Source organism: Gallus gallus, chromosome Z (assembly GCF_016699485.2).
Source record: "Gallus gallus isolate bGalGal1 chromosome Z, bGalGal1.mat.broiler.GRCg7b, whole genome shotgun sequence".
NCBI classification, from domain to species: Eukaryota; Metazoa; Chordata; class Aves; order Galliformes; family Phasianidae; genus Gallus; species Gallus gallus.
Window position 1 is genome coordinate 53,587,468 of NC_052572.1, and position 23,872 is coordinate 53,611,339.

The following is a 23,872-nucleotide window of genomic DNA, read 5'->3' on the forward strand; positions in this document are numbered from 1 at the left end:
AACTCTACAGGGTACAGAACAGTCGTCAGACTACCTGAGCATCTGAAGACAAGTTTCTGCTCTTAAAGTGTTATCACATTTCATTGCTTTATCCCTACTGAAGAGCACTGTATCTTCCCCTGAAGCTCTGTTGCAGAGGGGAAAAAAAAAGGACCATAGAGAGAGAAGATAAAGCAAATTGCTTAGATTTCTTCACTTCTATTTGTTTATCCACCTTCTGTTACACCTGCACTTCCTCCCCCTCACCGTCCCCCCCACTCTGTTTTGGACGTTTTTGCTGTACTAAAAGTTAAAAACAGAAAAATAAATAAACAAATCCTTCGGACAGATTCAGCACAAAAAGAAACGTGAATCACGGTGCAAGGTGGGGTCGTTTTTGTCTGTTTTGTTTGCAATAATATGTGTCCTTTCCCACTACTGCACCTTTAAAATAACAGAACTGTGTAAGATCCTTACGGAACATCAGGGTCAGAGATGAGCTGCACAGCTCATGCATCTCCTTTCACACGGTTACCGTCACCTAGAAGGCACGTGTAAAATATTTATGGGCCCCATCTGAAGAGCAATGATTTCTTTCAGTAATTTTATTTTTCAAATCTTACTCCGAAAAGGTATGAAAGCAAACTGGCACCGGATCCCCAGCTCAGTAAGGGGCATTCACAGCTCAGAGAAAATTGTATCTTAGAAAAGCACATTAAGGTGGATGGAAGCACGCTGAGTGAAGCCATGCCTCCCACCACGCTTCGCAAGCGGTCCTAGCTGCTAATCAAATACATACCAAAAAAATAAAGCTTCAGTGTGTTAAAAGCCACGGGCAGGACAAAGGAGGAGCTGTGAAATTCCAGGAAGTAGTTGTTGGAAGGTGAACCAGTTTCAGAATGAATGGTGTCTAATGCCTGGTCTGTTTCATCAGCAAGTAAAGATGAGGCACAAAGCCTATCTTGGGAAACACAGGAACTTATGTGCAAGCCCTTTTCCCAAAGAAGATGTTTGTCTTCCTGTTTTCTCCTAGCTATGTACATAAATGTGAAGTCTTCCAGTGATTAAACAGCATACCTGTCATGGCAGAGGAGTCCATTAGTGAAGCTTAATCAAGCAACAAATATTCACAGGATATCTCAATACACTGCTGAGTAACAGTGATGTTTATAGGAGCACAGCAACTGCCAAAACAAAGAGAAGTTCTGTATTTACAAAGGTTGCAGCTTAATCCAGAGGGAATTTTATTCTCAATCCAGTATATTTTGAACAGAGTGAGCTTTTAAGTTCTGTTAATGACTTTGCACATACCAGCCTCCCAGCTGAGAAATCTTGGCCATGAGAAACCTGCAGGCAATAGTTCCAATCACCTCAAATGAGATCAATTCACACACAACACTGGAGAGATGTTTTATGAAAACAGCTTCAGTAAGGTGGGGGAGAGCAGAGTGCACTGACTAATTAGTAAGTACAAAGGAAGGAGAATGGAAAGTGATGTTCAGCCATAGCAAAGTACGCTTTGTTATACCACTTAGAAAATGGGGAGGCGTGTAGTTTGGGAGACAAGTTTCACCTCCTTCACTAAAGAAGGATGCACCTGCAGATTCACATTCATTTCTGAATCAAGTCTGCTATTCACCATTACCCTGACAGATCTTGGGAGAGACTGCAAGGCAACCAAAGCTACACAGGTCGTTCTGAAAGTAATGCCTCCTATTTATTTCCATGGAAACTAGAACAGCTACAAGGAGCACATTAACAGTATTTGACAGAGCGCATTCTCAGTTACAAAGCACTATTTTTCAGCACAGTCACTACCATTAGCTGTGCATTTTCACCAGTGATGAACAGGAGCCTGCACGCTGTGCACATAAACACCTCACCAGCAGAGGTGGCCCACTATTGCTGTCACCACTGCTGAAACGCATCACCTCACTGTGCTCACACCCACTGTGTGGTCTCCATCTAGCACTGATCACCGTCATGGGTGTCATTTCTTTTGCATGGAGGGGTTCAGTGACACATCCATGCTTCATCCACACTACCATGAGACCCCATTCTGCCAGACTGCCCCTCTGCTGCCATACGCCACATGGCAACAAAATGTAATTGGATACCAGCAGGAAAGTTCAACCTCTACTCCCATACCACTAATATCTGCCTCTGACATCGTGGACCAATGTGATAAAATAGGAGGCATTACTTTTGGAGCAGCCCTCGTACATCAGTTAATGGGCGGGACAGCTGGAGGGACAGTGAAGCCTTCTGGGAGCATACGGAATGCTTACTTTTCTCAAGCTCCATGGCCCAGAGACTTTAGCAGGCCCTAGGAACTTTGTGCTGCTCCAGCTTCAAGCAAACATTCCTTGTTTTGGAACTAGAGAGAAACTGGAGCAACACCTGGCACTCCACAGAGGCCACTCAGAACAGCTGAGTAGCACATGCAGAGAGAATAAGGCTCTGGTTTCAAGATTTTGTTGTTCGACAGCCCATGAGCAATGGTTGGTATGGATGAAGACATGAAGGGTACAAACCACTAGGCTAGTCAACAAGTGTCAAGTCAAGCCCAGGTAACTCTCAAAAATACCTTGAATGAAATTGGGTTGAAAGACTCTAAGGACGCAGCCTTTGCAAGCAAGCTATCTGTCACAATTCATCTCTGTTTTCCTGACAGTCAGGCACTTGGAAACAACCTACAAATGAGCGGCATCACCAAAACTGAGTCATCCATAGTACAAGTTCTAGTCTTTGTTGCTCATGAGCGTCTTACCGTTACCCATCTCTCATGCCAGTCTAAGAACAATGATGGTGGCTGTTCCACTCAGCACAGAGGTGAAACACAAGAGTAACTGTGGAGGAGTGAACAAAGAGAACTGCCAGTCTGTGACTATTTTATGAAGAGCAGCCTTTATCTGGTAATGGAAAAAGGGCATGAAAGCTTTCCAAACCTTTCTTCCAATGTTTGCAGAGCCTACTGAGCCTGTGCCGCATCTGAGAGGGGACAGAGGGAGGACAAGCAATGCCAAAGCATGGGCTAGCAGACAGCAGAACACTCTGATGTAACGCTTTTCATGTCTGCCTCAGATGTACTCATAAATACACATGCATTTGCTCAGTTTGTCAGGCTTGTGGGGTATGGTTGTAACTAAGCTATCTCCTATGTGATCAAATTGAGCCCAAGGAAAATAAGGCCAGACACACCAAGTCTATGAGAGTTTACACCAGCAGACGACCAGTCAGAGAGGGAGACAGAAAGGAGCACATCATCAACCTGCCTGCTATGTCATCCCATGGAAAACAGAATGTCTCTGAGATGCTGACGTCTTTGGGTAAGGAATATACAATGAACTGGTGCTGTCTTCTACCCCAGGGCATAAAAACTTCTTTTCCTACTGTACTGTTGTGAACAGCAATATTCAGCCTCTGCTTTCTTTGTTTTCCTCACCAAACTGAGGTTTTGTTTATGTACAGTCCTCCTGAAAGTGGATGGGATTTGAGATCTTGAGGTGAAAAGTCTGTTAGCACACCTAGAAACATACTTCCTCCTGGAGGAAAGCAGAAGTGTACAGCAGAAGGATGAGGAAACTGGGTGATTCTACAGGCAATGAAAAGTAGTGAAGCATTTGCATAGGAAGAGAAGTCTGAAGAAATCATATCCTTTGATGTCCCACAGGGGCAGGTATCTGTTGTGCATGCAAGGCACCAAGTCCTGAATTTGCTAAGTTCTCTCACAGGTGAGACAAAAAATCTCATGAGACCTTCCTGTGCGATGAAGCCCTTCTAAGACGAGGGAGGACATGTTTCTCATAAGATGAGTCAGCATGGTTACAAGTGGAGATCCCGCACAGAGACAGAAAACCATGCATCACTACTTCCAGTGTTCCTAGAGCCATCAGTCAACAGTATGTTCATTCTAAGTAGGCAGCAGAGGACCGAGAACAATTTGGAAAGTCTGATCATCAGTAGAAAATTGTTGAAGATTTCCTGGAGCAGAATCTAACCTCGCAGAAGTATTAAAAAAGATTCCCCTCCCCCCCAGAAAATGAATCCAACAATAAAACAACAATATGTTCTTGATTTAGATAAAGAGGGGAAACCTGAATCCAATATTGCAGAATCACCTACTGAAAATTTCTTATTTTGGAGGCGAATATAAAAACCACGAGTAAACAGAAGCTGCAAAAACACAGCAATTATTTTTTCCTTAAACATACGTTAGTGTTTACCAGACAAGTCTGGACATTGGAGGTGAAGTTGTATCCATCTTACAACAGTACTAAACAGACAGCACAAAACGTTCTGTTTGCAAGTCTTTACTGTTTTATTCTATGGTAGAAGGTGTTGTTGTGAACTTTTATGTATAATCTGGAGCCCTAATGAGCAGGAATTGAAAAGAATTAAAGGCATTACCAGAAGAGACATAAAATACTAATCTCTTTCTCCCAGCTGTGTTCATATGACCAAAATACTTTGTTCTAATAAACAAGCTAGTGGTGTGTAAATCTCCACACAAGGCACTGAAGGTGCAAAAAGTGTAACTCAGTTGGGCTCGTACAGCTAAACAACAGCTATGTTATAGCAACATTATACATTTCCCCAAAGCATTATGGGATAACAAGAAGTCACTCTTCTGCAAGAGAAGGATAAATAACACTTCCATTAAAATATCTTCTCCTGTATTGGGCAGGTCAAACCAGTTAACAGCGTTAATGATCCAGGTTCAGGAAAAGGAGGCAGTTTGAGAACACCCCACAGAATAGGTGTCCCACTCACAAAGTCTTCAATTTTTTATTATTATTTTTTCTTTAAGTCTCTTTTTCTCTTTTTAAGAGGCGAGCCCTGCCGCTCGGCTCCCCTAACACCTCAGTGCAGCCTCATCAGATGCATAGCCGAAGTCAGTAGTGAGAGCAGGAGGGAGTGGGAGAGCTGGTGAGAGCCGCTGGTGTCTGTGCGAGCGGGACTGAATCGTCCATGGCCCCGGGGCTGGGGTTCCACCGTGATGTAGCCATTGATGATACGGATACGGGGAGGAGGGTCGGTGGCACTGCAAGGCAAGCAGAGAAGAACGTCAGTCCAGATTTAGCCCAGAACTGGCTGAAGCCCACACAGCAGGACACTGCTGGCCTCTGTGCCCCACTGCCCATCTTCTGGGAACCCAAGATGCTGGGCATGGTCTCTCATAGTGGCTCCATGCTCACCAAAGTACTGTGCCTCGTAATGGCAGAGACTTGCCCCTCCTTTTCTTCAGGGGCACAGGCAGCTCTCTCGTGAACTGATGTGTACAGAAGCCCTAGCCCAACTAACAATGAATCAGTCTTGAGGGAGAACATAGAATAAGCTGAGGAGGGTGGGGACTGCCTTGAAACACAAGCAGTGCTCAGACTTACGCAGGCAGCCTGATCTCTGCTCCTGCACGGGCAGGCAGGTGGGCCAGGTGACAGCTTTCCTAACAACCTCCAGCTTGCCTTAAAGCTAGGCAGAAGATAAGAACAAGACCGCCTGTACTTCAGAGGAACATCCCTGCAGCAGAATTGCTCAGCTCAGCTCTACAGTATTGAGGCACCTGCGTTCAGCTGAATCCATTTTCCCCTACCATAATTCTCTATGTGCACCTTAGTCTGGACTACACTGACCCCTACGCAGCTTGTTCCCTTCCACAGGTCAGGGATTACAAAGGGTTTAAATGACATCCCCTAAGAACAGAAAGAGACCCTGCCAGAAATATTTCCTAAAAACAGAAAAGTCACTGCGAAAAGATCACGGTGTCTCAAAATATCTCTGGTGGTACTGAGGACCCTGGGCTAGTGATGAGCATGAGCTGAGTGAGGGCCTACAGAATACTATGCTCCCATTATGGCAGCACGTGGTGTAGGAGAGGACTTTTACCCTGTAGGCTGCTGACACGAACTGCCCAGAGCTGAGTGAGCTCCTGCAGTGTTGCAGCTCAGTTTGAGGCTCAGAAGAGATATGGGAGTGTCTACACAAACAATTTTTCTCTTTGGACAATGGATTAAAGCCATGAGTGATGCCACAGCTACAAGGCTGATGTGCACTCCAGGGTATCACGGTGCTCTGTGAAAATGGAAGACAAATTCTGACAAAGTCAAAAGCAAATCTACCTGCCAAACACAACAGCAGGGTCATATTTCCTGCATCTAGTCCCTAACTGTTGTGCTCTGTTCTTGCCTTATTTTAGCTAGCTGCATAAAGCAAGAATGCTCTGGGAAATGAAAGGCAATTAGCATCCTTTTTAAAAAATCTTACCCTTCTGTGAAGGTCCCCACAGGAGGTCTGAGCAGAGAAGCCAGCAGGCAGCACAGCAAATACAGCTGTTAGCTGATACATAGACACAGGAGCACGAACCAAAGCAATTCAGCCAAATCCACCGCACAATTGCATTAGGTCACTCAAGATTCATCCTTCACATTTCCAGGCGTGAAGTTATGAATGGTGCAGGCTCATGCATCAGGGACCTGGGAGCATTCCCGTGACAAGGCAGCCAGGGAGTTTGTGCAAGCAGGAGCCGGCTGTCCGCAGTGCCACCAGGTGGGGCTGTCTGCTCGGCACAGGGCCGCATGGGCAGCCAGATGCAGTAAGAGCCTGGCGCCTAAGCAGGTTTTCTGCTCGAAGGATGACTTAATTGGTAGAGGATAGAAAAGATGACAAACAAAAAGGAAATCAGGCGTTTTCTGCTCCCGTATTAATGTCATAGTTTCCTAAGCTACCATAATTACCTCTGCTTCTACTTCACTACTGTCTTGTGGTACTTGCAATCCAGCGTGCTCCCCTAAAACATCTCCAATTCGGTCACAATAACACATCCTCCAATATTCTATCTCCTGAAGGCACTGATGCTTACTTCAGGGCACCCACTGATGCTCCTGAACTTCACAAGAATAGCTGCATATGAAAAACGGAAGATCCCATAGAGCGGGAGCTTAGGCTGACAAGGACTCCAAATCATTAGTTGGTGTTTCAGCTAAATGGATTGTCAAGAGAAGCTCCAAAGATCTATTCACAAATAGCTGGTATCAACTACATTAATAGAAATAAATGTAGTCCCTGGACTCTCTCTCATCCCTGCAGACATTCAAGGTCAGGCTGGATGGGGCTCTGAGCACCTGATGTACTGCAGATGTTCCTGTTCACTGCGTGGCAGTTGGACTAGATGGCCTTTAAGGGTCCTGTCCAACTCAAACGATTCTGTGATTCTATGAAATTGAATGTTACAGTAAAACACAGCATCAGATGTGATTAATAAAACAATTTGTTGAATTGGTATATCTTGGACTGTGTATACGTCTGCCAGTGGGCGTGCAAACCTCTATATGCATTTGTCTCCCTTTCCCCCTAGACTACATGCACTTAGTTTGGAAGGAGTGAAAATTGCTCTAGGAAAGAGGGAAAAGAGCTTGATCTAAAAAGTTTGACAAAGGCTGAATGTTTGGAACAGAAAAAAAGAAAAAACAACAAACCAACAGTTGCTGCACCTGTTTGCAGCCTGAGTTAGCAATGTATTACTAAAAGCAGTGGTACAGCTGGGACGAAGAGGCATGATAAAGCACAGCATAGGGGTTATACTCAGCACCTTAGGGACCAGGAAGAATATGCTTTTGAGAGAGAAAGAAATGAATGTAGAAACTTCAGTTTAAGAACTGCAGCTCTTCTCCATCATCTTGACCTTTTTAGTTATTTACAGTGCCACAAAAATAACATGTTTTCAACATGAACATGACAGAGATATAAGAAGAACTAGCATCAGGCCTGTGTGTTATTTGACACAAGGTAAACATTAATGTTCACATTCAGCCACAGACCTAAGTATAGCTCCTGAGGGAGAAGTAGGCTTTTTTGCAGGCTGCTGTAATTCCTATAGATGAGAAAGTTCTTCTGTGTGAAAACTGCAGGGAGGATGTGAACCTTCTCCCCACAGCACGCTCCATTCTTCATCTTAATCATGCTTTGGGTTGTCATCCCCATTTCCAGATCTCCTGTAATGCCTCAGGGCTTGTATGTTCTTTAGTACTGGAAGAATACAGAGACTAGAAATACTGTATAAATATTGCCCAAATGCATGGAGCACACATGCTAGACATGAGAGTTTCCACATATGCAGCTGCTCTTGGGTAAAGATCCAAGACTTTAGGCTGTACATCTATCAGTGGACTCAGTCATCTGTGATTAAGAAAAGTACCATGTGCTCAAAATCTCTTGAGCTCAAATGTAAAATGTTTTAGGCAAGGCTTCCACACATGTTATGCCTCATTCTCCACCAACCTAACCATGCAGGAAGCAGCTCTGAGTAAATGTCTCAGCAAGAATCATGGTGAGGCAGGTCAGATCCTACAGAATGTATCTAACTTCTGCAGAAGCTTGGCCTACTTGCTTGATCAGTCCAAGCTAAAATCCAATTTGCATGCCAAGCCCACCTCCCTTCCCAGCCGTTAGCTACCTTTCTTCAAAGCGAACCCATAGGTCATTAAACTGTCGCAGTCTTTGCTTCTTCTGCTGCTTCTTCTTCTTTTTGTACTTTCTCTCTACCTTCTCCAGCACATCGATGCCATCAGGGAGCAGCAGGTGAGGCAAGAGCTCTTCTTCCTCCTCCTTCAGGGTATGCAACGGCACTGGGAGCTCCTGGGACACTACATAGGGGTGATGTACTGGTGAGGACGATGAAAAGGCTAACAAGGTTTTGGGGAGTTTTCCGCTGGAAGAAGGAGGGAACATGGATAATGTTTGAAAAGGCTTTGAGGCAGAATCTTGGTACAGATATCATCAGGGCTCAATACAAAACAAATGTTTCTTCCAGATATAAAAGTATGGTTATTTTTCTGCCTTGTATTCCTGTTTCCTCTTCCTGAAGTAAATATACTGAACAAAATATTTGTCTTTAATGAAGAAAAAAAAAAAAAAACTTTGGAAAAGAGGTAATTTGGGTCAGAGAGAAAGATGCAGTCTGGCCCAGCGTATAAGAGCAGTTGGGAATAACACCGCATACCTACAAAGAGACAAAAGAGGAATCACTTTCAAAGTCAGAGGAGGTCAAACCATACTATTCTAATCTGAATTCCAGCAGAACACAGTTCAGTTGGTTCCTTCCAGCAGTTCCTGTCCTGATGGGGATAAAGGGCAGGGATGGGACAACTAAGGCACACCAAGAGCCAGTCCTCAGTCAATGACTTTCACTGGTAGAGAAGGCAAGCCACAAGCTAGTCCACAGACTCTGGTCTTGCTTGCAGAAATGCGTCTTGAAAATGATTATCTTAGAAGGAAGTGGCTCAATATACCATTAATCAATCTTTCAGACCGCTTAGTCTGCAAGCAACTGCACGGAGAGTAGACTAGTGATGGCAGCATCAAGGCCACTATCACAGCACCTTCTCTTTCATTAAGCCAGGTGGTATAAAGTAGTGAATACACACTATTTATAAAACATTGGTTGGAGGCACTTCTGAGACCTATGAGACCAGGACTAAACTCACTACTCTTGTACTTACTTCTAACGTAAACTTATATTGTCTCCACGATGATCTGCAAAAGAAGATAATGTTGTCCTGCCGTTCAGATAAGCTTGTTGATGAGCATGAACTGGTGAATTCTAAGGATTGTTTAAGACAAGTATGGAGGTCCATATGTGTGGGGGGATGGTAAGAGGCTGAGTAATTACAGCACTGCCCCAAAGCAGACATGATATTTGCATGCAATTATAGCTAACAGTGGGGAAATAGGAGTCAGGCCTTTAGCTTTCTAGTTGCATAGGTCCCGGATTTAAAAATATGGATAAAAAAGCACCCTCAGTAAGTCTGCAGATGGCACCAAGCTGTGGGGTGCAGACACACATGAGGGACAAAATGCCATCCAGGGAGACCCAGACAGGCTCGAGCAGTGAGACTGATAGAACCTCATGAGGTTCAACAAATCCAAGTGCAACTTCTACACCTAGGTCGTGGCAACCCCCACTGTCAGTACATATTGTAGGATGTAAGGATGGAGAACAGCCCTGCTGAGAAAGACCTGAGGGTGCTGGTAGAAGCAAGCTGGACATGAGCCAGCAATGTGCCCTCACAATCCAGAAAGCCAACTGTATCATGGGCTGTATCAAAATAAGCATGGCCAGGGGGTGCAAGGGAGGTGATCCTGCCCCTCTGCTCTGTGCTGATGAGGCCTCACCTGGAGTACTGCATCCAGATGTAGAGTCCTCAATACAGAAGAGACGTTGACCTGCTGGAGTGTGTCCAGAGGAGGGCCACAAAAACGTTCCAAGGGATGGAACACCTCTCCTATGAGGACAGGCTGGGAGAGCTGGGGTAGTTCAGTCTGGAGAAGAGAAGGCTCTGGGGAGACCTGAGAGTGGCCTTCTAGTATATCTGAAGGGGGTCTATTAGAAGGAAGAGGACGGACTTTTCAGCAGAGTCTATTGTGAAAGGACAAGAGGAGATGGCTTCAAACCGAAAGAGGAGAGATTTAGGTTGGATATAAGAAATAAGTTTTTTTATGATAATGGTGGTGAGGCACTGGCACAGATTGCCCAGAGAGCCCAGAGAAATTCAAGGTCAGGCTGGATGGGGCTCTGAGCACCTGATCCAGCTGATGTTCTTGTACATTCCAGGGGAGTTGGACTAGATGGCCGTTAAGCGTCCCTTTTAACTCAAGTGTTTCTATGATTCTATGAGCCCAAGAGATCACTCAGTCAAGACCCCAGAAATGGCTGTCAGGGCTATTCTAACTCAGTGTAGTGTAAAGGGGATGTTTCAAAGAAACAACCAGCTCCACCTTGATTATTCAAGCTCTGTTTCATAATACTTCAAGCAAGCAGCATCTCCCCACCCATATTGCAAGATATGCAGCCTGCATGCAGTCTCCTATCCACTCCTGGCTTTCCTCGCCCACAGTTCTCTTCCTTGTTTGGAACAGAGATTCTATCTCTTTTCATGTTCAGAAGTCTCTGCACAAACTTACATACTCAATCCATTCCGTGAACACACAGAGCACAACACAAATATTTAACTGATCTACAGACTACTTTATAAAGATAATAGATGCAGAAGTTTTTGTTTTGTTTTGTTTTGTTTGTTTGTTTGTTTGTTTTTTAACAGGACAAAATTGGAGACTGGCTTGGACTGGAACTCAGAAAGGTAACAAAAGAGTACAGACCATTGAGCAGAAACATGACTTCAGTCAGTGAAGCCTTCCCAGCATTATGGAGTGTTTCTTTTCTGTCCTGCAAAGCCACAGAGAGCAAGAGGTCCAAAATACATGTTTTGACATGGCTGGTGTTTTCAAGCTAGCTCATCCCTGTGAACACATCTCCTTGACAGGCAGTAAAGAAGATCCATTCTGAAAGGGGGTAAGTGAGATTGTGGCCTGCAGAATCAGGGAGGAAGTAGGTGGAAAATGAAGAGAGTATGATCTTACTTCCTGCAAGGAAAATCACATGTGGTGAGCTTTATGTGACAGAGACTGGTGCAGAAAGATTTGTGGGCTACTCATTCCTCTCAGAATCCTTGTGATTGTCATAGTATTACTTTATTACCTCTGAAGTGCCATGATACTTCAGTCTTCCTCCACAACATCCTCATATCCCCCAACCTTCATCTTCCCTTTACTGATTGACACACATCCTGTTGTCTCCAGGGACATGATTTATCTCTTTAAAGGTCCTCTGATTATGGTTTCCTTTACTTTGATTTTTCTCCACTGTGTCAATCTTTTTATCAATGAAAATCTCTTAAGTGGGCACCATTACCCTCCTCTGTAGATAAGAGTACTTTATTGCCTGCAGCCTCCTCTACCAAGTATGTGGCCAGGAGATTCTGCATGGTCAGCTCCTTATTTAGATACCTGCAGCCTTGGAGCACCATGAATGACAGATACTCATGTACATAACCTCTTCTGCAACACCGCCTACAGGTGATTCTTCCAGAGACCCTCTGAGCAACTGTTGGAAAAGGCATACAAATGTAGAAGTGCTTTCATCATTCCCCATGGATTCTGACATACTCTTGCCATGGGTCTTTCCCCTAATGCAAATGTTCTCCTCCTACATATCTCACTTTTTTCTTGAAACTCTTTGTTACCACGTCATTCAGAAACATTAGCACTAAAGCGTTGTTTTTTTCAAGTTGCTCACTCAGTCAGTTTTAAGTCAAGGCTTCAGGAAAGACCTTCTGTTCAGCACCCCCTGATAAAGTGTCTGAGATGCAATTAGTGACAAACTGAGTACTTATGAAGACACAGATGGTGCTGGTTGGACAGTGAACTCTGACGATATGGTCAGAAAAACCAGATGCCTAGCTTCCCTAAGAAATATTGATACCTACCTCCCTGATGCATGAAGATCTAGCCTTCCTTCCCACAGTCATCAAACCTTGATTTCCTTACACCTACCTCTTTACAGAGCAGCAGATTCATAAAATCATATGAAATGGTTTGGGTTGGAAGGGACCACTCAGTTCCAATCCCCTGCTGTGGGCAGGGATGACACTCACCAGCTCAGGCTGCCCGGTGCCCCATCCAACCTCGCCTTGAGTACCTCCAGGAGTGGGGCACCCACAGTTCCTTTGGGTAGCTGTGCCAGGGTCTCACCATCCTCTGAGTAAGGATTTCCTATAAACATCTAATCTAAATCTCCCCTGTTTTAGTTTAAAACAGTTGTCCTTGTCCTATCAACTATGTGCCCATGGAAAAAGTCAGTCTCCATCTTGTTTATAAGCTCTCTTAAATACTGGAAGGCAATGAGTTCTCTCCAGAGCTTTCTCTTCTCCAGGCTGAACAAGATCAGCTCCCTCAGCCCTTCTTCATTGGAGAGGTGCTCCAGCCTTCTGAGTATCTTTGTGGCCTCCTTTGGACCTGCTCCAACAGCTCTACGTCCTTCTTGTGCTGGAGGTACCAAACTTGGACGCAGTAATGCAGGGAGGGACCTCAAGAGGGCAGAGTAGAGGGGGACGACCCCCTTTCTCCCTGCTGCCATCTCTCTGTTGATGCACCGCAGGATACTGTTGGTCTTCTGGGCTGCAAGCACACACTGCTAGCTCACGTCCAGCTTTTTACCTCCAGAGAGACTGTCCAGGAGGGAAATGGGTACTACACTGACTCTCGATCACTAACACACTTTGCCTTTTTTTGGTGGTAGTGGTTCAAATACAGGTGCTTGGCTGGATCAACTTAATGTACTTGTCCCTTCCAGGGTCTTGACTGTTACTCACACCCTCTCCTTTTGCCAGTCCCAGAGCCTCTTATCTGTTGCATAAGGACACTCTGGGGGCAAAAGGGAGACTCCTTATGCTCCTAGCAGACATTAGAAGATTTTGTTTATTCTCAAATATATACTGAGCTCTCTTTACTTAAGAAGCTGCAATAGCTGTTTTTAGAAATATCTAAACTAAGAATGTTCTTAAAAGCAAAGAAGATGACAAAAATATGTTTTTTTATTATCACCATAAACACTGATACACTGAGTTGCCTCACATTACTTCAGTATTACAGGATCATTAAGTCTTGTGTAGAAGCACAGAGGCTTTCTCTTTGTCAGACTACTTCCTGGTGGCAGGAGGGTCAGGGGATGCATGGATGTGCTTAAGGAGATGTGTTAGGGCTAGATAATGCTTCAGTGCAAGTAGGCAATGTCAGTAATCATAGAAAAAATCTGGCCTGGCAGAACTTAAATTTCACAGTCTGAAAAAGGCAGAAAAAGTGCTGCAAAGAGAAAGGTGAAACAATCACAGCAGGAGAAGAAGACTTGTTATTGTTTTGCACTGCATCTTACTGGAGCTCCTGGCATAGCACAAGACTCTGCATGTGCCCCTGGACAATCCCCATAAAAGAAAAATGTCCACTGTTAATCCTAAATGTGAGGATGGACGAACAGAGTTGCAATCACTGAGGGAGGGAAAGCATGCCTCATGCAACGGATGAAAGGGAAACACTACCGTAATTGAGATCAAACCTTTTCTCCACTGTGGTCTTTTAGCAGTGCCTCTAGGTAAGAATGGAAGTATTCTGAGGGATGCAAGGGCACTTCTTTGGCAAGAGACTGGAGATGGGGTAGAAGAGCACTGCAGAACCTAAGCTGGTGGCAGGTATTTCAGAAAGCATAGGTAATCCTCTGCAGAGTATGGAGATTATTTGGCATTTTATAGTAACTGAGATCATGGAGATAGACAAAGGCACCCACTGATAAGCTGGGGAGAGGCTAAGGGGATAACCGAAAGGACAGCTACAAGACATACCAGAAGAGCAAGTATCTTGGCTTATAAATGCAGGAAAGAGCAGAGGATGTGAGAGTTATCACTTATGGTGGGGAACTTACTAGTAAGAGACTAAGTGGACCCCAGGCAGACAGATTGAAGGCTGAGAGTAATATGGAAGAATAAAAAATAGCAGTGTAAGAGAAAAAAAGTTTTAAAAGGTAAGGCAGCTGAACACTTAGAAGAAATAAAGGAACACAGAAGCCTGTGTGGTATGAGACAGCATCCAGATCTACTGAACTAAGAATGCATACTGTATGGAGTTAGTTTAAGAGCTAAAAACTTAGAATAAAAAAAAATGTCTATTTTATCCAAAAAAACATACAGGCCAAACCCAACAAAATTCTGTTTCCTAACTGGCTTATGGAAAAGTAAGCTGCTTGGTCAGACAGAAGGATCCCAACTCACTGGTTAGTATAGTTTCAGCTGCTACTACCTCTTCATGATTGTTTACAAACCCACCCTCACAACAAAAGTTCAGCTACAATAAAGGCATGCATTACTTGTTGATGGCTTGTCCAGCTGGAGTGTGCTCTACATCATACCCTTCTCTCCTCAAAACATCAATCACTGTGTTGTTGCCCATGAAGTGACCTGCAGTTAAGAGAAAAATGGAATCAGAACTTAAGGAGCAAAGGAGAAGACAAAGAAGGGCAGCAAATACTTTCCTGATCACAGGAGGTGTGTCACATTCAGAGCATGCAGTATTTTATCACTTCACACACCAGAAACACAGGACCTCTAACAAGGGATTGTTGAATCTTCCCCAGGCTCATTTAAGTTACCACATTCTGCATTCCTGAAATACAGGTGTGATTGAAAAGCGGCCTCTCATTGAGTAGACCAGTACATCCTTATGCCACTGTAGATTTCTTGGTACAGTAAGGGATAAAGCTGTAAGAGAACTGTTCAGGAGCAGCGACCAGACTATGACTGGCAGTGGTGCAAACTGGCCTCACATCTGGCCTCAACATTTGCATCATTCTAGCATCTTCACACCATTAAGAGCACTAAATGAGATGTCAGTTGACATCATTAAGAATTTTTAAATGAGTAAGAACCATATAACCACAGAAAACAAAAACAGCTCTGAAAGCCATTGACACAGGTCAACCCTTTTGGTTCCTTCATTATAAGCCACTGGAGAAAAAAAAAAATTCAATTCAGTTGTGTTAACAAAAGTTTGGGAACGACTTAGCTTGCTCTGCTCTAATTCTGTGATTTATGGCTCCACTCCATTTTCAGCCAGATGTGGTGGCTGTTCAGCCTGTAATTTGGCACCATAATGAACAGATGATTGCACAAGTGTATAGGGATTCTGAAGGACTCTGAATGCTCTGCATGCTGACTGACATTCACAATCACTCTAACACCTCATCAGACAAGGCTGCTGAGAAGCAACAGAGGTCTGGCACAGGCCTGTATAAATCTAGCTTTTTGAAAACATTTGTCAATTTAACATCCTATATTAATTAAAATTAGGGTTGTTCAAATGCCTTAATAAAGAACTCTCTTGCTTTTATACATCTAAGCAGTACTAACACTGGTACCTCCAGGGAAAAAAAGAAAAAACATCTTCTGCTAATATTCTTCATAAATACATAAGAATTAAACAACCAGAGTGATTCCAATAGACAGGACGTGCATGGAGATAGGAAGCAAAGTACAGTGGTGACACTTACCCCAAGGAATTTGTGATTTTTCAGAGAGAAACAGAAGCACAAAATTCCAGTTTCTCATGACACAACAGCAAAAGACATATGAATTATCAGCTTAAAGCATGATATTTGGATGGTATTACTTGAGCACACGTATTTATTAAAACAAAGCTTCTCCAAGAGCCTAAGTAATCAAACAGATTGAGCTCAAATGAAACTTTTTAATGTAGCAATGCAATATACACATATCTTGCACCATATTTTCTCATCCAATAACTACGTTTTCTTCAAACTCCTCAGTCTTAACTTCTGTTTTCAGAAAAAGCAAAGCTTGACTTTGATGTGGACCTAAATGAACACTGCTGGTGCCTGTATTGTGCTAATGTTTCAGCCTCAGGTCCTGTCAGTATGCAGAAAGTGTGAATTTCATCATATCAGTGAAGAGACCTGATGTGGGGAACATTAGGGATTGTAACTAAACTTTGTAAACAAGTGAAAGTAGCCACTGGAAGTTCAAAATTAGGTTCATAAGGCACTGAACTTAGTTGTCATCTCTCACCTTTAACAGAGAGGAGAAGTACATGCAACAGAAAGAGGCGAGGTGATTCATTCACCGTTCTCTCTCATGGCTCCAGGCTTCAGAGAAACTGGCACTTCCAAAGCGTGATTAATCTTCTTGTGAGAGTGGAATGAGATAACTTGCACGCTGAGAAGTGCCTCTCTATTGGTGAGGACTGAAGCAATGCAAAGAGTAAGCTCAGACTAGGTACCCATCTCAGTCAGGCAGTACTGAACAACCTGAGTCCTCTCTGAAGTGGTGAAAGAAAGTGCCAAGGCTGTGAATTCTTATTTTCCTAATACAAGTCCTTCAGGAGAAAGGAGACAAGACACAACACAATCTACATGGCAATCTCTAGTGATAAATAACTATCCTTGAGCCAGTTTAAGCACTTAGGGTCCCACACATTTCGAGAGAAAGCAACAGAACATCTACTCACATCACACCATCAAATTCATTACCTCCCCTCAATCTCCAGTTCCTGTTGCTCCCAGTAGCAATTTAGACTGGTATTTAGGAAATGGCTACAGCACATGGATAAATCCAATTTCCATCCATGAACGTGCTCAGGTGATCTCCTGAAGAAGAGTCTGCATCTTTTAAATTTGACGAAGTTGTAAAAAAATCTTTTACATCACAGTCATGTGCAAGCTCTCACAGGGAGCTTTTGCAGTGCAGTAAGTGATGTCTACATAATAAGGAAAAAGGGTGTGCTAAAACTGCGTAAAACACAACAGACCAAATGAACAAATCATGTAAAACACACATGCATATAAATACATACAGGTATGCGATACAAAATTGCACAGAAGACATGACCAATCAGGAACAGCTTAGGCTGGGCACATTAAAGGATTATGAGATGTCAGTGCTCTTCCATCAAAAAGACGAGTTATGCACGCTCCATTAGACAGATCTGGCCTGGGGACAAGAGGACTTACAGGCTCAACCTGAGTTTGGTGTAAAATCAAAACATGACAGAAGGTTGAAGGTTTCAGGTACAGGACCTCTCTGATCTCAGGTAGCACTTTCACCCCTTTTCTGGGCTCTGACATAAAAAGAGCCTGGTGTGGTATGTGAGAGACCTGATCACCAAAAGCAACTGGAAGAAAGATGAGAGAAACTGACCATCCTATCAAGAAGCTAGAATGTAAGGGAGAATTAGCCCAAAGCCATGTGACAAGGAGTTGGCCTCCTTCGCCTGTTTTCTGTCTTAGCCTAACACACTTGAATGCCCCTCTAAAGAAAAGCCTCAGGCCCTGTCCCAACAGAAGGCCTACTCTTTTCTTTCTGTACACAGCCCTGCAATACCCTCACACCTCTAGGTGACTAGATGCCTCTGAGAGGTCAATTTAGTCAGGCAGGGGGGTGGGGAACCACAAATCTCCATTCTTCTGTTTTCAAGCTCAAAGCAAAACTAAGAAGCTGTTGTGTGCATCAGCTCAGCCATGCACTCTACTAGAGAGTGAGACCTCTGCCTTTAATCTACACTGAAAGGAGATGGCCTGTAGGGATCGCAACAAGCAATACTCCAAAACAGCCATGCTGTAAGACTGACGTGTGCTTGCAGACTGGTCCACGTACTCAAACATGCACTGAGCACTCCTGAACTCCCTCAGAAGCAATATGTGATCGTGCAGAACACAAGCAACTACTGTTGTCAAAGATTACTATGAGATGTATGTCTGTTACTTGCAGCTTTTACTGCCAGTGCACACAGGGATATTTTCATCTAGGTAACTCTGCTAGGTTTACTGGTTTCAGCAGAGACTTCTGAACTCAAATTTCAGCAACTGTGAGTCTTTAATGTTTTCAAATCTAGCCAAATGAACAAGGAAAGCCTTCACAAGAGAAGTTTGGTTTCTCTTCCAGACTTTTTACGTTTCATATATTTTAAAACTGAAGAAAACTCTTCTCTGAATTTCAAACAAACGTTCTGGTTCAAGATGATACGCTATTTCCTACTCCTTCTTTCGAAGTCATGTAAACAGGGAGGTCCTAAGAACACAGAACTTTTTTTATGCCTCATGTGCTTCCCTTAGTAGAAGATGAGTAATTCCAAACTGCACCACATTCAGGCCAGGAACTCAAGATACACCAGGACCCCAAGACAGTAAACCACCTGGCATACATATAAAGAAACAAAAATGCTTGCTAGGAAACCTGATCTGAATTGCTGCTCTTCAAGAAGTGGTGAGAACAGCTACAGCACAAGGTCATAACAATGCAACCACAAAATGGTAGAAATTATTCTAGCCACCGGGACATGCTAAAGCAAAATGTTTATCTCTTTGATAGGCTGTGAGTTCTAGGATGGTGCCAGAGACTACACAAATATTTGTTGAAACAAATATTTTCAATACTGTTTTAGATGTACGGCTCTTAAAATTATTTCACAGCAATTTGGAATATTTTAGAATAAGCTTCCTCAAAATGCCTATGGGAAGGATCATCTGCTATCTGCTTTCTTAGACTGCTTCCAAGAATGGCATAAATTTGATTAACATGCCTCAGAACAAGACACCTGTAGGTAGCTAGATTAAAGTTACTGGCCTGAGGAAAAGGCATGATATGAGGCTGCTGACTATGCTATACATGAATAAGAAAAAGAGAAACTTCAGTAAAAATTGTCACTTGACCGTGAGTTGGTCAAGTATTCTTCTTGCAGTACTCTTCTGCTCTTTCAGAGGTGGACACCTTACAAAGCTAAAATGAGTTCCCACTAAACACAGCTCTTAGTATACAACTGAGTAGGCAGAAAGTACTCGCTTGGTCAAATTTGCAGGGTCCTGCTAACAGAATGGTGTCCCCAAGCAAGAACCATTACAGGCAGATTTTCTTCATCCCACTCCACGGTCTGTTATTTTCTGACAAGATCTGAATTGGGTGAAACAAAATCAAATCTGCAGAAGTAAAATAATGCTTCCCAAATCTTTATTAATGTTAGTGCTTTGGCACATGGCCAATGGATGGCTCATGCTCTTTCAGTGGCAAGCAAAGTCCATTTTTCAAATGTATCACCAAATGAACTGGCTTGGCTCCTACTGGAACAAGTGCCAACTTGGCTCCTATTGGACCAAGTTCCAACTTCCCATAATCTTGTGTTTGATACAGGATGCTACTGACAGAAAGAAAAGATGCTTGCCAGGACCAAACCAACCAAACATACACTGAAAAAGATCACAGAATCATAGAATTGTAGGGGTTGGAAGAGACCTCTGGAGGTCATCTAGTCCAACCCCCTGCTGAAGCAGGTTCCCTACAGTAGGTTGCACAGGAAAGCGCCCAGGCAGGTTTTGAAAATCTTCAGGGAAGGAGACTACACAACATTTCTGGGCAGCCTGTTCCAGTGCTCTGCCACCCCCACAGTAAAGAAGTTCTTACTTCTGTTCAGATGGAACTTCCTGTGTTCCAGTGTGCGCCCACTGGTCCCTGTCCTGTCACCAAGCACCATCAAAAACAGCCTGGGCCCATCCTCTTATACCCATCCATTAGATATTTATAAGCTTTACTAAGATCCATTCTCAGTCTTCTCCAGGCTGAACAGCCCCAGGTCTCTCAGACTTTCCTCATATGGGAGACGATTCAGGCCTCTCACCATATTTGAGGCCTTCTGCTGGACCCTCTCCAGGAGTTCTGTGTCTTTCTTGAATTGGGGAGCCCAGAACTTGACATAGTATTCTAAATGGGCACAACAGAGTGACTCCTTTGATTGGCTGGCTATATTCTTTTTAGTGCATCCCATTCAAACTATCCTAGAAGAAGTAGAAAAGAAAAACACTTATCCTTGGTGCTCAGAAATCCAGGGGAGAAATTTCACCACTTTGCCTCATACGTACACATGTGTATACCTTATAAGGAAAAGCTGGGATGCAGAATATTGAGTAATTTTAAAGCAGATAGTTGCCTTTCCAGTGTACAAGCCCACGAACAACACACACTTCTTCCTTCTATCAGTACTTTCCAAGTAATTAAAAGTTCAGGCATAGGAACACAAACCAAAGCATCAAAAGCACAGTACTCTTTTAAGTGCAACGTTGTCAGGAAAAGGAACTGAGGAAAATTAAAAGTGTGGCCATGGTCCAACTGGTGTTGTAAGTCAGCTTAAAGTCTCCCCACTTCTCAGGTGCAGGAGTATAAGTATGCTGCATGTGTATAGGTCAAATCCAATGCAAGCAGCTCTCCCATGCCCCCCATCTTGCTGAGAATGCACACTCCTATACATACTCCTCCTTGTCATTGTCTGTAAGCTGAAATATTGCTCCACAAATGTTGAACTTGAGGTTTTACTCATCTAAGGCCAGAAGGTAAGAGTTTGCTTTCAAAAAGACATTATTTCCTTTGCATCCCTTTTTTAGTATAACATCTTTATCGACTGTACTTCACTTCTCTCAATCCAGTTGGGATAATCTTGTGGGCAGGACACTGAGAGCGATATTCAGCTATGTCTGGGAAAAAAGTTTCACAAGATATGGAGAAACTTAAAGAAAGCAACCTCAAATATACATCCGTCTGGGAAGAAACAAAGAAAAAAGCCAAAAAACTTTCATTTCTTTTAAAATATGATATACTTTGCTAACTAGTTCACATATATGCAATTACTAGGATTTATTTTCCACATTTGTTTGTAACAGAATCACGTATATATGAAACAGTTAATGATAAAGGCCTTGAGCAATATGAGAACACTGAAAGAGAAATACCCTTTAAAAGTTATAATTTAATGAGCCAATGTGAAGCTAATTTTTCTTAGTGCAAAGTAAAAATACAGTAATCCATGATTCCACGACTAAGGCAATTATCTACCAGGCAAGATTTTCCTGTCAAAAACTAGGTCTCTTAAACATGTGACCTGAGTACATTCGGTAAGATCGAGCCTCCTAATATCTACCAAAATTTAAGCTGGAAAAAAGTTTTCCACTGACTATAAGGCCAAATTTTAAACAAAGTTAGCGTAAGGCAGAATTTTCAGCATCATATGGTACATTTTGTCAAAACAGAGTTACAAGAAATAGCTTCTGTTCAGGTAGCCTTAGCCATGAAGTCTCCATGTATGATGGCTTTTACTAAGAGTTTTCCATGACTGAAGCCCCAGCTTCATTAGGCAAGGAGACTTACATGACTGATTTTGTTAGCAGGCAGCATTACCTTACGCAGTAAAGGAAGCAAATACCAGTGCTATGTCTGAGCTACACCTCTCACAGTCACTTTTACTGCTGGACCTGCTCCTGTTCCACACAAGGGATTCCTTTCTCCCAGAACAGGTATTAAGGGCTTGAAATTCCACAAGCTTAAAAACACATTAAAAGATGAAAGACTCCCTACCATTGCTATCCAGTAAAGGTAGCAATGGGTAAATCCCAGCACAGAGAAGAAGCTGATGGTCACCAAACTGTCAGTACATGAGCAGAAACAACGCGCAGCTGTTTCACCTGGTTGATTTTGACAGTTCCACTCATATGTTCAAACAGAGGTTTGCAAAAATGCAAAGCTTCCCTTGTGTCACAGATGTCAGGATAAATGCCCTTTATGTGAACCCTGGAGCTTTGGATGTGGATCCTGTCTCCACAAACTAACTATGCCCTTTGGGGTTGTTGTTCTAATAAACCCTGTCATTAGCATTCTGCAGGCTCAAAGAAGTTACTAAGGAAAACAGTCTCAAAGCTTTAGGCTTGTATCTGGCAATCTCAGATTACACAGGTATAGGCACACCTTCAGGGACTTGGCCTTTCCGCTCACCCAAAGAGGCTAAAACGATGCTGCATTCCAAAGACAAAGAAGAAAGCGGGCAATCCGAAAGCCCTTTTTGCCCAGGGAGAAGCAAGGTGATCCTAAATAGCTCATTTAATCTGTTTTATCACTATCTCAGCTACTGTCTCCTCCCCCCCATTTTTGTCCTCTTCCACGATCTGCTATGGTTCAGCTTCACTTGCATTTTTTCTGAGCTTCTTCATTACACATTTCAAGTCCTTTACACAGAGTGTGTATGTTCATGTTTTCTATGCATACCCTCACCTCCAGTTACAAATCTGCTGATGCCAGGCTAAAGTTTCCATGTTGGTTCTGAACTCCCATTGAATTTCAAGGGCAAGTAACATGCCATTTACCCTGACTTTTCAGGGTTTGTAAATATTGTAAATATTTGTATTATAAATATGTTTACAAATATATATATATATATTATATATATATTATTATTATATATATATAAAGACCTGGTAACAGGTCTTTTCTCCATTCTCATATTTTCCAGAGACCATAAATACACCTCCTCTTGCATAATTTCCCATGCAAAAAAAGCAAGACAGAAGAGAAATAACAAAAAATAACAGCAAACAGCTCTATGTGGAAATGACATGACCTGAAACAACATTCAGTACAGAGACTCAGCACAATTCCAATCATCCTGGGGAAGATGTGTTGTTGTTTTGGGTTTTTTTTTTTTTCCACCTGTATTATTTTGAGTTTTTATGATGTAAGAAACAAAAGAAAAAGCAACACGTATGTCCATCTGTTCAATGCTCTTGGCTCCTAAGGCTGACACATAATTGAGCAGTTGCCCCACATCTCAAGGACTGCCTCAGAACCTATGGAGGAAGCCATCTGGTGGACTTTGGTATGTGATCACATGTTCTCTGTTTTCCCTGTCCAGAGGCAATTGCTCTTATACAGTGACGCACAAATCCTTAAAGGTGACTCAGGGGTGACATTTGGGCTGTCTACAATTTCTTCATGAACAGGAGTGGAAAGGGAGGCAGTGATCTCTTCTTTCTAGTGATCAATGGTAGGAGCGAACGGCTTAAAGCTGTATCAGGGGAAGTTCAGACTGGATTTTAAGGAAAAGTCCTTGACTGAGAGAGTGGTGATGCAATTTAACAGGCTCCCCAGGGAAGTAGACATGGGCCCAAATTTGTTTGGTCAAAGCTTCATATATATGGTTTAATTTTTAGGTTCCCCTGTCTAGAGTCAGAAGTTGGACCTGACTGTCCTCATGGATCCCATCCAACACAGGATATGTTATGATTTTATTCTATGATTCCGTTTCTTCTTGTTGGATTCCATGTTAACTGTCTGAGAGTTAGCTTCAGTTTAGATAGTATCAGTTGACTCAAATGTTAAGAGGAAGGCAACTAAAGTTTGAAATAACTTGCTGAATTGCTAATTCAGACATTGGTTAATCAGCCTGCTCAAAATGACCCTTCTGGAAGTCTTGAGGAAAAAAAAAGACAGGGAAAAAATGGCTAATCCTTGGAGGTTTGAACCTGTACAAAACTGTATAACACTAAATAAAACTATTGTTATTTCCTTCAGTAATTAGAAGAAGTTGCAGCTGAAAAACTATTCATCATCATCCTTCTTTTTCTTAGCTTTAATGGTGGTTTGCTGACATACAGTATACTTTAAATCCTCAAAATGATGCATTTTTTCAG

General features: G+C 42.9%; 1 protein-coding gene across 4 annotated transcripts in view; it reads right to left on the reverse strand.

Annotated features, from left to right (window-relative positions):
- Positions 1-4,281: 4,281 nt before the first annotated feature.
- The window catches only part of TRABD2A (TraB domain containing 2A), an 84,886-nt gene continuing 65,295 nt past the window's right edge, over positions 4,282-23,872 (reverse strand). For 2 of the 4 annotated variants that reach the window (XM_004949321.5, XM_003643049.6), the window contains 3 exons: positions 14,729-14,819; positions 8,432-8,686; positions 4,282-5,023 (listed from right to left, as the gene is read on the reverse strand). In XM_004949321.5, the coding sequence (XP_004949378.2) occupies positions 4,843-5,023; positions 8,432-8,686; positions 14,729-14,819 (527 nt within the window). In that variant the 3' untranslated portion in view covers positions 4,282-4,842. The other 2 variants (XM_004949322.5, XM_040656188.2) reach the window with 2 other exon arrangements.